Source organism: Chlamydotis macqueenii, chromosome 8, assembly GCF_036417535.1.
Source record: "Chlamydotis macqueenii isolate bChlMac1 chromosome 8, bChlMac1.mat, whole genome shotgun sequence".
Taxonomy (NCBI): domain Eukaryota; kingdom Metazoa; phylum Chordata; class Aves; order Otidiformes; family Otididae; genus Chlamydotis; species Chlamydotis macqueenii.
Window position 1 is genome coordinate 35,121,208 of NC_141563.1, and position 16,602 is coordinate 35,137,809.

Sequence of the window (16,602 nt, forward strand, 5' to 3'; positions counted from 1 at the left end):
CTGTTGGATCTGTCAACTCCTCCACCCCACCCTATCCCCAGAATATTGCACTGCCCATAGGCTTGCAGAGAGTGCATTCTGTATAATCATGGAGGTCACTGAAGAAGATACTGGATAATACTGGTCTCCGTAGCTATTGACCTTCTCTCATAACTGGCTGTCAAGCCGTTGGTTAAAGCCTTCTTTGATCCCAGTGGTCCATCTACTTTTCAGCCATTTTATCAGTCATCAAGCCCATGCTTCCTCAGTTTCCAGATGAGAATCCTGATGTAAATGGTGTCCAAAGCTTGAGTAAAGTTGAGATGTATTACATCCTTCATCCACATATCTATCTTGGCAGTCATATTGGTCAGCTATTTGGCAAATCTATATTGCCTGTTCCTGATTTGCCACCCTATCATTTATGTCTTCAGAAATTGATTCCAGGAGGAAGTATCTCATCATTTCTCGAGGGCCAAAGGTGAGACTAACTGGCTGTAATTATCTGGATGTTCCTCCTTGCCTAAACTTTGCCCTTTTACAGTTATTAGTGATCCTCCTTCAACTGCCATGTTTTATTCTGGGGGGCTTTTTGTAGATTATAGGCTGTGGAGGTGCAGCCCTTTCAGTATTCTGGAATGAATCTCATCAGCTTTATAGAGCTGAGTGCCTCCAGCTCACTGATTCCTCTCTATAGCCCTGGTTCTACCCTGATGACCTGAGATGTCCTGACTGCCGTCTTCTCCTGACGGAGAACGTTTGTTCATCTTCCTCTGCTGCCAGGGCCCTGACTCGGATTGCTAGGTGAACAGCATCAGGAGATGGAACTCCTGGGACTTCACATTTACTTCCTGATCTAGTGTTACCACAGTCATACCTATCTTCTTGCCCTCGCAGGTCTTGGGCTCTTGCATCTGTGGAGTCTTTTCAAAATATTCTGTTGGTTTCCTGTGGTTCATCTCACTCATCTTCCAAGCTCCTTGACGTGGCCTCCTACAACTGAGCTGCAGCATTCTCCCTCAGGAGTTTCAACCAAGTAGGGCTTGCCGAAGGACCAGAGGTGGCTGCAGCAGCAAGGACAGGACAGTGGGAAGTCTAGCACAAGTTATGTCCACCTCCTGTGAGATTCCACACTTAGCAGCAAGGAGAGGTTCATTGTCTACTGGTTCCCAGACCCAACTCATTTACTTTGTGGTACTAATACTGTTGCATACTGCTTCCTCCAATGCTACTGCTGGAAACTAGAGTTTCGTCTCTAGATAGGTAATTTCTGGCTTGCTTGTCCTGAGCTTACTAGATGAGCTGGGAATTGTCGACTGCGCGTCTGTGCAGGCGGATGAGAATCTCTGCTCTGGCAAAGGCATAGCAGATGTAAAGACCTGATAGCTGGAATCGGAAACTGGACAGGAGTTCAAATTAGGCACATGTTTTTAACAGCAAAGGCACTTGAACATAGGGACAGATCCCAAAGGCATGGATTGCTTTGGTTTTTAGCTAACTTCTGAATCAATGTTGGAGGCCTTTCCAGAAGGCGTGCTTCAATTCCCCTACAGATTTCTGGGCTCTTCTACAGGGACTTCTGGGTGAATTTCTACAGTTTGTGTTAAAGTCAGCATAAATTATCCTTATGCCTTGTAGTTTCTAAGATATGTACATGTAATAGAGGATTCTAAATTATGGCTGTCAATGAATAACAATTGTGCTATGGTTGTGGAAGATCTGTCAGTATTAAAGACAACCTGGAAACGAGTGAAATATAGCAGTTCCTATGTTCCATTCTGTTTCACTTTTCTGTCCAAGCCTTATAACCAGACATCCTTTGTTGTGACTTTTGCATGTTCCCAGAAATAGGAAGCCAAATCAAAGGTGGTCGAGTAGCTGAGATGTGGGGTTACCAAAGCGTTGTTTTAGCTGTATGAATGGAAAAACATTTATTGATTTGTAGTTACGATGGATGAATAATTTAAGGACTCAGCAGTAGGATGTATTTAGGGGCAGAAGAGCCAAGAGGACTTACACTCGCTATGACAGGGGCTAGGAAAGAGCAATGCACGCTGTCTTGTGTCACTTACTCAGTCCTTTTTTTTTTTTTTTTTTTTTTGCTGTGGAACTTTCTGTGCATAAATTATTTTTTTTTCTACCAAAGTGATCAATGTCTCTGTAGTCATTTCCTGACTACTCGGGGTTGGGTTATCTTGTGTCACAGGCTGCAGACATCTGCCCTGATGCAAAGAGAACGTTCTGAGGAATTTGTTACCTAATACCTAGTGCTGTGCAAATATGGTGTATCAATGCTGGGATCAGTTTATGCTGGGAACTAAAATTGCTTTTACCTGGCTTGAATTAACAAACTGTTAGTGTCAGGGTGTGTTATCGATATGCCTTAGAGATCCCTGTTCCGCTAATAATCAGCTGGGATCCAGCGGTATTCTTGAGCCCTTTCCATAGCAGACCCAAACTTCTTTGTGGATCCACTACCTTTCCATAAATGCTCCACAGCCCTTGGTTTCAAAAGGAGTTTGTACGTTGTATGTATATGAGTGGCTCCCCTTCGATTCTAGCTCCTTTTTTGGAGCTGTGTGGCGTATGGTGCTGATGCTCCTGGGTCTGGCAAGGACTTCGTTGCCTGGAATTCATAGCTGCTGATTGGACCCTTGCTGATTCCTTACAGAGACAGTGTGGTATATCTGCACCGCATTCCCCAGTGCATCACATAGCAAATGTACTACAAAATTTTTCTATTCTCCTATGTATCCAAGCTCTCCTTACCCTGGAGAATACAAGATAATGAAAGGGAAATGCAAGGGGCATGGCTTTGAAACTGAGTCAGGAGCACTTATGCAATGGTAAGCAAGTATCACTGCTTGATTAAACTAGGGTTTTTCATAGTGAAAAACCACTTTACGTTACAAGGGTCTGCAAAAGCTTTATGCAACTATAAAATGTGTGTATGCATCTCTGTTAAAAAGTTGAAATACTTAGTTGCAAATTTTACCCGCACTGAAATACGATGTATAAGATTTCACCTTGGAATAGAATTTAATGACCAGGTTTACATTCCAAAGATAGGTGCTTATTTTGGACGTGGTGAGGGGTACTTCATTATAATAGTGCTAAAGTAAATTCTGCTAATTTAAGGCTCCAACTAAACTCTGGAAATGCTGTTAGAAGTTTAATGTGAAAGGTATGTTTTATAAAATATGTATTACTTCCTTGTAAGCCCAGTTGTGCAAAATTCTTACTAAATTGTCTTTCCTGGAGAGGTATTAAATAGTAATTCTGGCCGGGCAAAACCGTGCTTAAGCAGTTCTGTTACAAAGACAATACGGTTTAGGATGCAGCGTGCATGAGGCCCGAAACTTTCTGCTAGCAGACTAGAGCCAATTAACTTAACAGCCGCATCTGCAAGACTGCAGACTGGGCAGAACTGCTTTCTTTTGCCTTGCAGCAGTACTCACAACCCAAAGATCGGATGATGCTGGTCAGGCACTTAAAGATGACTGGGGAAAAATCCCCAACAGCAGGGCAGATGAAAGGTAATGCGTTAATGAAGTGCACTAGAGCACAGTACGCATCTTTGTATAGCAAGGTTGTGAAACTGGGAGGAAATTTTGTGAAGAAAAGATCCCAATTTTGAAGATGACAGTGATTTTGATCAGGAAAGATTATTTTTCCAATACACTTGTGATTTATTCTTGACAGTTGCTAATTAGAAACGAAAAGCTGTATGGAAGTGCAGGCAGGACAGATTAAATATGTTGGAAGTTGTTGCTAATGAAAGCTGTCCCTGGGAAGCGTTTTCATTTCTGAGGCCTTGCACATTCTAGAAGACATGGTATGTGTTTAGGTCATGAGAAATCCAACTGGATGAGACACTAGAAAGAAAATTCCTATTAGCTGCCATGTGGAAAAAGCTGTTTGGGGAAAAAGGAGCATTTTAACTGAATTGGGTGGTACCATTGGAATTTAATACATTTAATCAAAATTCCTCCAGCCAACGTTTCCACAGTTCTGAGCAAGTTACTCATAAAGACCTGAAAGAGTGTTTGAGAGAAAGAAAAGGGAAAACTTCAAATGGAGACGTTCATCAGCACCTGCTCTGAACAACTCATAGATTTTGGTAATGTGTTTTGGAAGTGACAAAAAAAAAAAAAATCTGCATTCAGCCAACTATACACAGCTTACAGTTACTGAACTGAACTTTGAGCTTGACACTAAAATTCATTACTCCTGCTGAACCTTAAAATCTGTATTTGGCTGTACAGGGGATCGCAGGTGCTTAGGTCCTGTGTGTTCACACTGTAACTTTGTAATAGCAGAAAACAAGACTAAAGAATTTCTGTCCCTATGTATTTTTGCAAATAGAAGGAGTAAGAAAATGCACTGGTGTTCTGTTTTTACTGCAGTTGGGAAGAAAAGGTAGTGATCAGTCTGTGCTTGATAACAAGGTGCAAACAGAAGATTTCTTCTTAGAAACTTCAATGAAATTTAAATGGAGGAAAAAAAAAACCCTCTAACTCACAGCTGAGAATTTTGGGATGACTTATCTTCCTTATTTATTTATTTATTTGTTTATTTTTAAAGATTTATTTCAGAGAGAACTGTGATCTGTATTTACAAACCCAGGTTTTTATTCTTGGTGGAGTTTCTTTTTGGTGACAGAAAATACTTATCTGAATTGCTGGAATCCTTGAATATCAGTATTTCCTTGAGCCTGTAGGCTAAAGATACTCTGGATATTTCCAAGTGAGATCTCAGTTGTTAGGCTCTTAGGAGTGTGGTTTCTCAATACAGATCGGATAGGGTTTGCCTGTCTGGCATGACAGAAAGTGAGTGGAAGAGATACAGTGATGGGTTATGGTGTTGTGTAAGTTAACTTCGATCTTTGTTTTTAATGAATGGAAAACTTCAAAGTTATAAAATGATGTAATGAGGATTGTATTGCAAAGCTTATGTTTTATCTTTGCAGTCTACGAAGGTGTTAAAAGCAAAGGCAGCTTGACATCCCATTTGTGATGGCTTTTGCTAGTAGGTAGGCTCTGAGCTTCTCTGGTGTCTTCAAAATTCCCCCCTTGAGGTATTTTACTCGTTAGTTTGTGTGCAAAATGTGAGGCTGTGATTTACATTCTAAATTTCAGTCCGACACATCAGCAATACTAAGTGGTCTGCGCCTTGTCTAGACATCTGACAAACTATTACAGTCATTCGGGGGGGAAAAAAACCCAGTTTTCGACAGTTCAGCCCCCAGTTGCTGCTGCTGTATCTGCTAGATGGAATTTGCTTGAGAGCTTGATTCTTACCAGTTAAACATTGCTTCAGCTTGGAACTTTATATGTGCGCTGAGCTTCTGGATGAGGTCAAACGCAGGGCAGCCAGTCATTTTATGCTGTCTAGCTCTGTCAAATTGTCTTACATGAATGTAATACTGCCTTGGTTGCATAAGTAAGAAAGCTGAAAAGATATAAATGTCAAGATAGCCAAGTTCCCACGGAAGACTGGTTTAGAACTGGAGCTTATATTAAAGCTCATGTTACTTACTGGCCTAATTAAACTAGACAAGCCTTTATACCTGCCAAGTGTATAAATAAAGTCTATGCCTGCATTGTGCTGACACAGCCCCTCGATAACAGCAATATCTTGTCAGGTGTTTTGCTTCTTAAGGGGGTTCATTTTAGTGGGAGATAATGCATCCCTGGAGTGGCAAGCGTTTTTATAGCAACAAATTATGAAGTCGTGTGAAATTTGTTTTGCAGCCTGAAAGAATGATTTATTTACAGTATTATATGGTACAGAATGCACATCTCATCAATGTAAGCATCACCTCTTCTGCTTCTCAGTTGAATAAATCACACGTTACCAGTAGCTGACATTTTGCATTGTTTTCCTTAGAAAGACAGTTTTTGATTTGCACTGTTTGATAGACTCGGGTTAATCCACTTTCCTTTTTGGGATTATTCCCTCTAATCTATTATTTACACTGAATTTTTATTGACATATTTGGAAGTATATATACTTTTGAATGTACAATATGCTTGTAAATTTAATATTCACTTTCATATTTAGGAAGAGTCCCACTCCCTCCAGCATATGAGCTGAAATCCAAGTGGGAAAACCTGCTGGGACCTGAATACGAAGTTATGGTATGTTATCTTTCAATAAACTACACTCATGTATGTTATTTCTTTAAATTACAGGTCTGTGAGCTTAGCATTACAGGCTGTTTATAGAACAGTTTAGTATTTGGAAGAGATCAGTAGCATAAATTTTGTTTCCCGTAACATCAAGGCTGAAATATAGGAGTGTTATGATGAGTATTTTTTTTTAATTATGTTTATATAGATACTGTTGTTATACAGACACTAGACAGGAACAGTCATTTGAGAAAATCAACCGTCCTTTTAAATCAACATCATAGCAGCCACTTAAAATATGTGGCATTTTTAAGATTTCATTTACGATCTGTTTGTGTCATGGTGCACCAGGAAAAAAAGGCTCAGGATAGAGCTCCTGTCTTTCACGAAGAATCTTACAATTTTATTAGAAGAATGAAAGAATGATTTTAAAACATGCTGGGAAAACAGGAAGTAATTCACTGTAGTGTAAGTTTGTGGTGCCAGTGTCTATTAGATACTTCTTCAGCTCATATTAAATAATTGCCAAGCAAAAGATTGCTTTGATGAATCATCATAAGGAGTTGACTGAAATTGTAATTCACTGCTGCTTTTCAGTGCTGTGTTAGCCAGTGAGTCTAGATAAAAGACTCCAGCCAACGTTCTTTCTAAAGTCTTAAAAAATTCTCCCCACCACGAAGAAAATGCCCTGTTTGTCTTTGCAAGGCTTGTCCAGTTGATTTAGAGACACTTATTTTTACTACTTGCAGTAGCCATCGTTCCAGTCACTCACTGGAAGATTTAAAGTAGCTTTAAGAATTGCCTTGAGAAACCCACTTCTCTTCTTTCCATTAGCACTCCTTTAAGATCTGAAGTCTGTGTAAGATTATGTACATGATGCAATAAATCTGTTTCGCTGCCCACTTCAGTTGCTTGGTATTCCCATCCTTACATTTCAGGAGTCTGATATGACTTCCCTTAGCACTATCACGCTTTCCACAGAGGATGAAAACCTGCTTAGTTTGTGAAACCGTCCGTTTCTAATTCTTCTTTAGCTGCCGCCAGTAAAATGTCAGCAGTGAAAATGTTAATGATTGGTCTTTTTAAATAATAGAAGGAAACTGTTGTGGCATCCCATTTTGAAAGTAATTTTTCAGTTCTTCCAGTTCTTGTCATCTGTATCTACCTCTAGCCTTGCTTGGCTGCGTTCAATAACGGTGTTTAGTTCAATTTGAGCTTGGTAGCGCAGTCCCTGTTTCACGCTATCCTCACTCCTACACTCTGCTCCCAGAAAGTCACCCTGAAGGTGCTCACAGGTTTAAGTAATCTCTCAAAAGTATTTCTCTTCAGAGGCAAAAGCTGTTTGAAGAGAGGGCTTGGTGTCACTCCTGACTTCTATGTTGCTCACCCTTTGTGGTACCAATGAAAGAAGCTGAGATCCTGCTGAAACAGAAAAAGACCCTGGAAGTCTGTACCGGGATGTATGGCCGTGTGGTATTTGTTGCCGGGTACCTAAGTGTGAGCAGTCAAGCTAAGGAGTTATCAGACATTGATTCCTTTACTCACAACTGAACTGGCATGAAATGGATTCTGTCTGTTGGGAAAAATACCCTAGGTACTGGAAAACAAGATGCTGGAAGCCCCATTTTAAATTAAGCCAAAAGAAAAAGCAGGCTTAGTGTTCTTTTGTAGATAAACTTAAAACTAGACATTTCCAAAGGAACCTGAAGTTACCTGATATTTTGCAAGGCTATATATTTTCTAAATCTAACAAGTGTAGCAATCTTATAACCATAGGATAGATTCTATGATCATCCCAAATGTATTCAACTTCATTGTCGCAAACTCCAATTCTGTGTCACAGATCACCCCAGATGTCACCTTATTACATTTAAAATTGGAGTAAATAACCTTCTAAGGTTGCAGATAAATCAATTATGTCAAGGAAGAACATTACAAGAAAACTGGCGGTGAACAGAGTTATTTTATTAATATATAAAAAAAAGAAGACATACTCAAGGGATTTCTTGTCACTGCTTTAAATAATCCACTTTGCATTCAGATTTGGTAATTAGACTCATGTATTTCAAGCCATGTTAGGAACACGCTGCAGAAGGTGGTGGTTTATCCTAGATGTTAGATGGCTGTACTATAGCCTGAAGTAGTAACTTAAGCTGTCATACTTTTCAAATTCAGGTTGGGTATTTGTGTCAAACATAGTGGCATTTTTGTGCTTATACAGGATTACTGAACTTGAACAAAATTGGCACTCGGGCTTCGGGAATAGGATAATACTGGAGTCTGCTAATAGTGCGTAATCACCACATTCCTTGTTGTAAATGTTCTGAATCTGAAAGATTTTTCTAACATTTGTTTAAAATTATTTTGCATGAATGTGACTTCGTTTAAGTACATTATTTTACTCATCAGGGGTTTTTTTTGCCAGAATTCATCATTCCAGTAAAGTCTTTATTGTCCTGCTATTGAAAAATGTTATGCTGTACCTTTTTTAGGTTGTGCATGTGGATATGCCCATTACAGATGATTCGGAGCTCCAGAAGTACTCAAAGGTAGGACTTACATGATGGTTTCTTTCATGGTATATGTTGGCAGAGTAATCCCAGGAGAGTATGACACAATTTTAGATTTATGTGTTTCAGAAATTTAGTGTGGCTTTGTGACTCTCTCTTACTTTTCCAAAGAAAAGGCTGCCAGTATTCTGCTTATCTTCTGGACTGGTCCAATACCTTTTCGTAGCATCAGCAAATGAAACCTTTTAACACACGCACACCCACCCACCCACACGCACACCCCCCTCAAGCCAAACAAAAAAAAACCTAACAAACCCAACAAAACTCAAACCATGCATATAGGCCTCAAATTTTGGGGTACTTAATTGCGTCAAAATTAAGTTGTTGAAAGCTGCTACAGAACGGCAGAGGTTGAAACTTTGCTGAACAATGTCGTCATCCTGCAGAGGAGTTTCCCATAGTGATCCTGGCTCAGGGAGGGGGAGGTCCATTTGATTGAAATGCTCAGAGTTGAGATTTCAGTCTTCTGAGACTTTCAAGAGATTTTTCAAGACATGTATGTTAATTTTGTGCAAAAGAGGTTTGTGGAGGTGATGCGTTTATATACTTGTGGGGATGCCTCAGTGAAGAAGGGCCATGAACTCATAATCAGAGGGAACGTTGAGGATCAGTGGATTGTTCCTTTCACTTGAATATCCCCAATGAACTGGGAAGCAGAAGGACAGTCAGTGTTTCATTTTAAGTAATAAATGGCCAAACTGAATGAACAGATACTGCCAATCATCTCCCCCTCTCCCCAGGTTGCCGTAATTTCTGCTGTCGTGTCTGGATAGCGTGTCAGTTTTACGCTGGTCTTTCTAATATTAGTAGACCTAAGACGTTAATGGTTGGAGGCTCCCTAGAGAAAAATTCCGAATTAAGAAGGGCCACTGGGAAAAGGCTAACACAAAAGCAGTGATTTCACCTTGCAGAAATAAGAATGCCAGTATTATTAGCTATTTGCAAAGGGCACTTCATGGATATTTTTCTTACCTCAAAGTAGTGTAGCTCCTCAAGGAATGAGACAGCTGATCTTGTGATGGGTTTTTATGGTGATTATGGGATTTCTTTCAGTTTTGTTGAAAACTCACCTTTCAGGTAGGATAGATTTTGGGTAGTACTCTTCCCTGTATTTTTTCCAATGTGGTAACCTCATTTAAGAATACAGTTCAAATTGCCTTTTCCCCCAAAGGGCAGGTTGGTTGTTTTTATTTGTGCCAACAGTTTGTATAGAGAAATTATGGACACTTGTGCTGTAACACAGATGATATCAGTATGAAGACTTAAACATCTTACTGTGTGCTTAGTTTAGTTGGGTGAGCTATTGAGTCCTAAATGTGTTTATACTGTGGTAGATAAAGATATATATGTGTAGACATACATTCTCAGTCATACTTATCTTTTGGCAGCTATTACCCATCCACACTTTGAGATTAGGAGTTGAGCTTGACACGTTTGATGGACATCATTATATATCATCAATTGCTTCAGATGGGCCAGCTGCAACACTTGGTCTCCTGCAACTGGAGGATGAACTTCTGGAGGTAAAAACCAAAACGTCAAATTCTTGCGACTTCATGGCTTTTTTTTTTTTTTCTGAAATGTTTTAACACGAGTGTCAAGAGTTATAAGGGCAGAGATAATATTTGTGTTGAATGCATTTGTATCTGTGGCCCCTGAGCTCAGTCTTTTGAGCAATTTGGCATTAGCTTTTGTGGTGGATAATCTTTCTTAATATTTGCCACTCCTAAAAAATTTACAACAGTCTTAGGAACAGTAGTTCCTGTTACGCATTATAACTTGCTTGTTGAGTGTTGAGACATTTGTGTGTATGAGCTAGTAGTTCCGTTTGTTTAAATATGTATAAAGAGGTATTGGGGCAGGTTGTCAGAATCAGACCAGACCTATTTGCTGAGGAAAAATATTTATCTGATAGTATTGAAATAATACTATGTGTGGTTTTGTGTATGTATGTATGTATATCTATCTTTCAGTATCTCAGCCTGCTCTTTGTGTAGTACTTTGAATTGGAACCTTTTTGAGTGGATGCAGAGAACATTTAATTGATATCAATGGGAACAGAATCAGACCTTCTGAAAGATTAATTTGTTAGGTGTACAGCTCTCTTGCTTTTACTTGTTGTTCACCCTTTAACATCAAAAATTCATACTGATATCGCTAAGACCTAAACCACTTTTTTCAGTCATTGCTTAATGGAGGAAATCTTGATTCCTAAAGGAAGGGATTAATGGAGTGCTGGAAGTGTTGTTTAAATTCCTTGGCCACTAAACAAAAAATTGCATACAAAAAGCAGTAATGCGATGCTGTAGAGTAACTTGGAAAACTTTAATTGTATATATTTAACAGTTTCACTTATTACGGTGTACTTAAAACTAAGTTCACAGATATGTCCAGATCTAGCGAGCAAAAAAATTTCTTTCTACTCTGTAGCTGGAAAAAAACCCCAACAAACCAAAAATGTGCTCCAGGGCTAAAGCTATATATGCCAGGTTTAACCGAGAGTATGTTTTTGCAGCCAAGTTATAAATCCTGTTAATTTGGGGTTTGCAATGGAAAAAGTGACAGCCCCATTCCCCAAACAAGCAGCTCTACCTGGGCCTGATACAGTTGGGATTAAAATGTGATCAGCAAGGAATTTTTAAAAATATATAGTGAGGTTTAATGATGATTATTTTTAATGACGTGTTTGAATTATGATAGAAAGCATAGTATTTTCTTTTCTTTTCCCCCCTAATTTTAGCTAATTTCATTGTGTTCTTTTTTATGAGTAAATTGCTTCCTTGTGTCGTTCTAGTTTTGTTAAAAAATTTCACTTGCTCCTATTTGATGGCAGTACTAACTGGAGTGGTGTGGTGAATGAATTGGGTGTTGGGCACCTTGTGTGTTCAGAGGCCGATTTCTGGCAGCTGCAAAAGGAGAAATGGGAGTCCCCGAGTCTGCCTGGGCGTGCGCGGTGGCTCTTCTCCATCAATCACAGTATGCTGAGAAGCGCTGGTAACTTTCCACCACACTGCCACTCTCAATGCATTAAAAAATCCTTACGCGTCGATACTTCTGCTTAAATAATTAACTAATGGATTAGCCTGATAGCTCAGCAGTTGCTGTAATTCTTACAGAAAAAACCCATCGCAGTTCGTCTTACTGTGTAGGGGGCCAGTTACACCACTCTGAATTTTTCTTGTTGGCTGGGTTTTAGTGTGAGAGGAACTCTGTGTTCCCCAGCAGTATAAGCTATGGTTAGACTGTAAAAAGCACAAAGGAAAAAGTGAGGGGAAAAAATAGAGGTGATCAGGAAGAAAATGGTGGCTGAAGTGAGATTGCTGTGTAGTCTTGCACAAGACTGAGTCCCTCTAAAGGACAAGGAGATCTGGGAAGTACGTGGTGAGGCTCTGCCTTGAGTACACATCTTCACAGGTGTGTACATGTATGTTGTGTATTCACGTGCTGTATTTTCTAGGACCAAATGTGGGTTCATCTACGTTAACATTGCAGTTTGGGTATGGCGTGAAGTATTGAAGGGAATCTTCAATTATCCCCACTGCGGTGCTTTGCTTCACGTTGTGGAGTGGACTTGGACGATGTGTACTGGATTCCTAAACCAGTGGTTGCACTCCAGCAACTTTGGACATTTGGTCATGAGAGCAGACCTGAGGTAGCCTGAAAGAACTTCCTGAAACACAAGAGGTGTTGGGATTGAGTCCGTAGCACGGATTGGGTTAAACCTCACTGCTCCTCAACATAGATGATGTTCACATCTAGGACACCTACTGAAGTTCTGCTTTCCTCACATTTAAGGATACTGCTATGGTGCAAATAGATGTACCCTCGTGATATTGCAGGTTATAAAATACGTGAAAGAGGATGAATCACTGGAGTTTTATATTCCTGAGGAAGTACAGCTTCAGTATCCCATTTTTAAAGCAGCATTATTATGTATCTGTCTGTTTTTTTTTTTTTCCTTTAAGTCTGTTGTTTAAAACATCAATTAATAGTGGCCTTATGGTCTTCTGTTGTCACTCAGGATCTAGAGCTTATGGGATGTTAAGCTTTGACCCTTGTCAGGGTTTTCTGATTAATTGCTTACTGTAATTGGTTTCTTTTTTTACTATATGAAGATTCTTGCATGTTTTCTGTAGGATCTATTTTAATCAAAAATCATGGTTTTTTTTATCAAAATCCATGTTTTCTTAAAGTATTTTTGAAAATTAATTTTTTATCTTTTTAAATTCAAACACGTAAGCCTAATGCTAAAAAAAAAAATTCCGCGACAAAGAAGCAGGTGAGAATGAAATAACAATGCTAGGAAAGATTTAGACTAGGAAAAGTAGTGAGCAGAAGACAAGTTAGAGGAAACTGAAGAGAGCAGAGACATGATGTAGCAGTCAGTAGTCACAGGATTTTGCAAATGAACTCTTACAGTAAGTCAGACAGTCCATACAGTCTTGCATGTGTACTTCAGAAGCGTACGTTAATAAAACTCTGTGAGCTTTGCCACAATCCCTAGGTAAAATTAGACTTTCACATTCAACTGGGGAAAGACATGTATGCCAAAAAATTAATGAAAGAATCTGGTTGTTATCCTTTTAATTGTCTTAGCGTGGATGTGCATTTCTCCTTCTGTGTAGGTAAATGGAGTCCAGCTATATGGAAAATCACGCCGTGAGGCAATCACTTTTCTAAAAGAAGTGCCACCCCCATTCACACTGGTTTGCTGCCGGCGACTTTTTGATGATGGCAGTGAGTCTCTAGTGGATGAACCCACCGTGGGAGTTTCCCTTCCAGAACAGAAGGTAGACTTCTTATGTCATTCAGTTGTGTAAAAGGACAGTAACGTTTTGGAAAAGTGCATATATTTCTGAGAAACCGGTTTAGCTTTCTAACGACTATTTCTGTTTTCCTTTTGCTGTTTGATCCAGACCACTTTTCAGTCTTAAATAACGTTTCCTAAAATATATAGTTATATGAGGCAGTTTTGTATTAACTTGTCATATAAAGCGGCTTTTGCCGTTCATTTTGGGCTCGTAAGGGACAGCTGGTGTTTCAGTGAAAGATAGTTCATGTTTGCAACACTGGTACTTTTACTACAGTTCATGCAGGTTGGTCCTGAGAAACTTCCTTGTACTATAAATACAAGGTAGGTAAATCACCGAGCCAGCATGCTGACTACGTACATCCCATTCATCACTCTCACACTTAATAGGTGAGTGAGAGCTCTGAATTATACTAAATCACATCCTTGCCACCATTAGCTGATTACTTCCATGTTCTGAGCAGGTTTTTATAGAACTGGGAAAAAAATGGAACTTAATGTTTCTTTTCATTGCAGAAGCTTTAACGTCTCAAACTAAAGCTTGACACTTGTAATGGTTGTTCCTATTTATAAAAAGTATTTACACCTTGACTTCTCATCTTTTCTGATATAATTTCCTCTAGGGTGGAGAGTTAGACAAGAAACATGGAAGAATAAGTTGTACAGTATTACATCTTTTTGTAAAAGGCTCTTTCTGTGGCAGTAGAACTTGTTCCACTGTGTTTTTTGATGTTGCATTTTACTGAACATTTACCAGGTGCATCCTGTCAGTTGCACATCTTTGCCATAAGGTGATACTGAGTGAACAGGGATTGCCTTCTCCTTAGAGCAATCTCACAATATTTCTGCTTTCTTTTGTCAAAAGCATCATGAAAGAGTGTGTGGAAGAAAAATTTCTTCCTTTTGCCTCATGGCAGTGCTCTGTGTAATAGGCATGCATGTCCAAAGAAATAAAGTTAAATAAGTGTGAATTTAATGCTACAAGATTTTAACATTTTCCTTGGGACATCATGCATTGATATTTTCTAAAGATTGTATTGATAAAGTAGCAGTAATGTTAAAACATGCATTTTAAGTTTGACAACAAAAGATGCTTTTTTTGGATTTCTGAAGTTGTCCTTACCCAACAGAATTGGGTAACTGTACCTCTTTCTTCTATACCTTAGCATAAAAATTGTGAAAGAAGCTCCTTTTTCAAATGAGGTGCTATTGGTATAGTTACAATATTAGAATTTTTTGTTTGCATATTTCATGCCACAAGTATCAGATGTGCCCGATCATCTGGTCTTTCTGTTAGCTGTCTGTGGTTAAATCTTTTATGCTGAGATATTTATTTTTCCTTTATGCATCTAATGGGACAGCTGAAGTTCATCGACACGTAACAGGTTAGTAATATTATAACAACTAATTTGACCAATACATGGGTATTTGTATGCCAGGTTGAGCTCCAGTGCTGAAAACATGCAGGCGTAGTCCCAGGGGAGTATCCAAGAAAGCAAGCCGGAGAAAACTGGATGCATAATGTTCACTGAAGTTGTAATTTCCATAAAAGGTCATATTTTAGGGCATGTATGAGCGATTAATAATCAAAATACTGAAGGAACAGTGTTTGTAAAGAACCTGAAAGAATAGTATTTGAACTAGAGCTTTTATTTTTCAGGTGAAACCCGAGGAAGACGTTAATCTTGAGGAGGAAGAAGGGGAATTAGCATTATGGTCTCCTGATGTGAAGGTTATTGAACTGGAGAAAGACAAAAATGGTTTAGGATTCAGCATTTTAGACTATCAGGTATACTTTTCTGCATAACTAAATACTAAAAATCCTTTTGATCCTTTGTCTTCTATGGTGCCTTAAAATGTTTTGTGATGTTGATTACTGGGTAATCGACTTGGCACTTGGGCCTAGAAACTGTGTAGGGGAAAGTAATTTATTTTGAGGCCAATTCTATAAAGTATAGTGTAGAGTTTGTTCCAAACCAGTCTGATTATCCAGCGTGATAAAGTGCAAAATCTTTAATCAAACTCCACCTCATAACTCTGAGTTTAATGACTAAATGTTGGGAGAACGTTGGTTTTTGTTTTATTTTGTTTTAACTTGAAATGACTTTTCAACTATGAGAGTGGCAAGCAAACTTCCTTAGGTGTTGCAATATCATTTCCTATGTACCATATTTAATGTGTCTTTTGCTTTTTCTCCCCTCACGGCCCCAGATCACCTATCACCTTTCATTTATAAATGGAGTATAGACCCGTGCTGCTCTGCGATCTGTGGTCCGCTCAAGTCACAGAAGGATTCACTCAGGCTTTGAATCGAGCCATGAAAAGTAGAGTTTGCAGAAGTAGCTTTACCGGGACTGTTCTGCACAGTCAAAAGGGAACATCAGGGCTGACAGGTGAATCAGCGTTGCAAACTCAAGTTTCCATAAACACAAATTGGCTTTAATACACTGATGTAATTTATTAGTGTAACAATAGAAATTGAAGAACCTAATTAATAATTTCTCAGTTACGCTTCTCTGCTTAAACTATTAAACCGACATGCCAGCGATACAGGTAGAATTTTCAGGGCGGGTCGAACGGCAAGGGAGAAAGGTGACTTTCAGAAGTCATTCATAGCTTAAAACTTGATTTCTCCAAGAGGAACCATTTTAGGGTAGATTATATACTTAATTGTTAAACTCCTTAGAAATCAACAGACAAGTCTTTAATTAGGGGAAAAATCTACTAAAATTAATTAATCCTTATTTTAAAAATATTGGCTTTGATTAAATACATAGAAACTCTCAATCTGTAGTCAGAATGAAATGTTCTCCATGTTTCTTGTCAACGTGATATATTTTTAAACCTCTAGCCATCATATTTGTAAGGAAGTAAAATAGCTGGATCACTCTTCATAATAATACACACATCACATCTGAATACTGCCTAAACATTGTAGTTTAATAAAATGTGTTCAACTGTTGTGCATAAATGTCAAGTGATATAAAATTAACTTTTTGATACAATAAGGCATGAATTGGGAATGAATTAGAATAAAAAATATTTGAAGTATTATGCAAAACCATTAATTCTATATTTTACCAGTATGATTTAAGATTACTGAAAATAGATC

The 16,602-nt window shown here is 38.7% G+C and overlaps 1 protein-coding gene across 6 annotated transcripts in view; it reads left to right on the forward strand.

The window, feature by feature from the left end:
- The window catches only part of PATJ (PATJ crumbs cell polarity complex component), a 155,892-nt gene that overhangs the window by 24,039 nt on the left and 115,251 nt on the right, over positions 1-16,602 (forward strand). For all 6 annotated transcript variants that reach the window (XM_086753255.1, XM_086753256.1, XM_086753259.1 and 3 more), the window contains 5 exons: positions 6,043-6,119; positions 8,603-8,659; positions 10,069-10,203; positions 13,306-13,470; positions 15,151-15,279. In XM_086753255.1, coding sequence (XP_086609381.1) covers positions 6,043-6,119; positions 8,603-8,659; positions 10,069-10,203; positions 13,306-13,470; positions 15,151-15,279 — 563 coding nt within the window. The remainder of the gene's footprint in view (positions 1-6,042; positions 6,120-8,602; positions 8,660-10,068; positions 10,204-13,305; positions 13,471-15,150; positions 15,280-16,602) is intronic.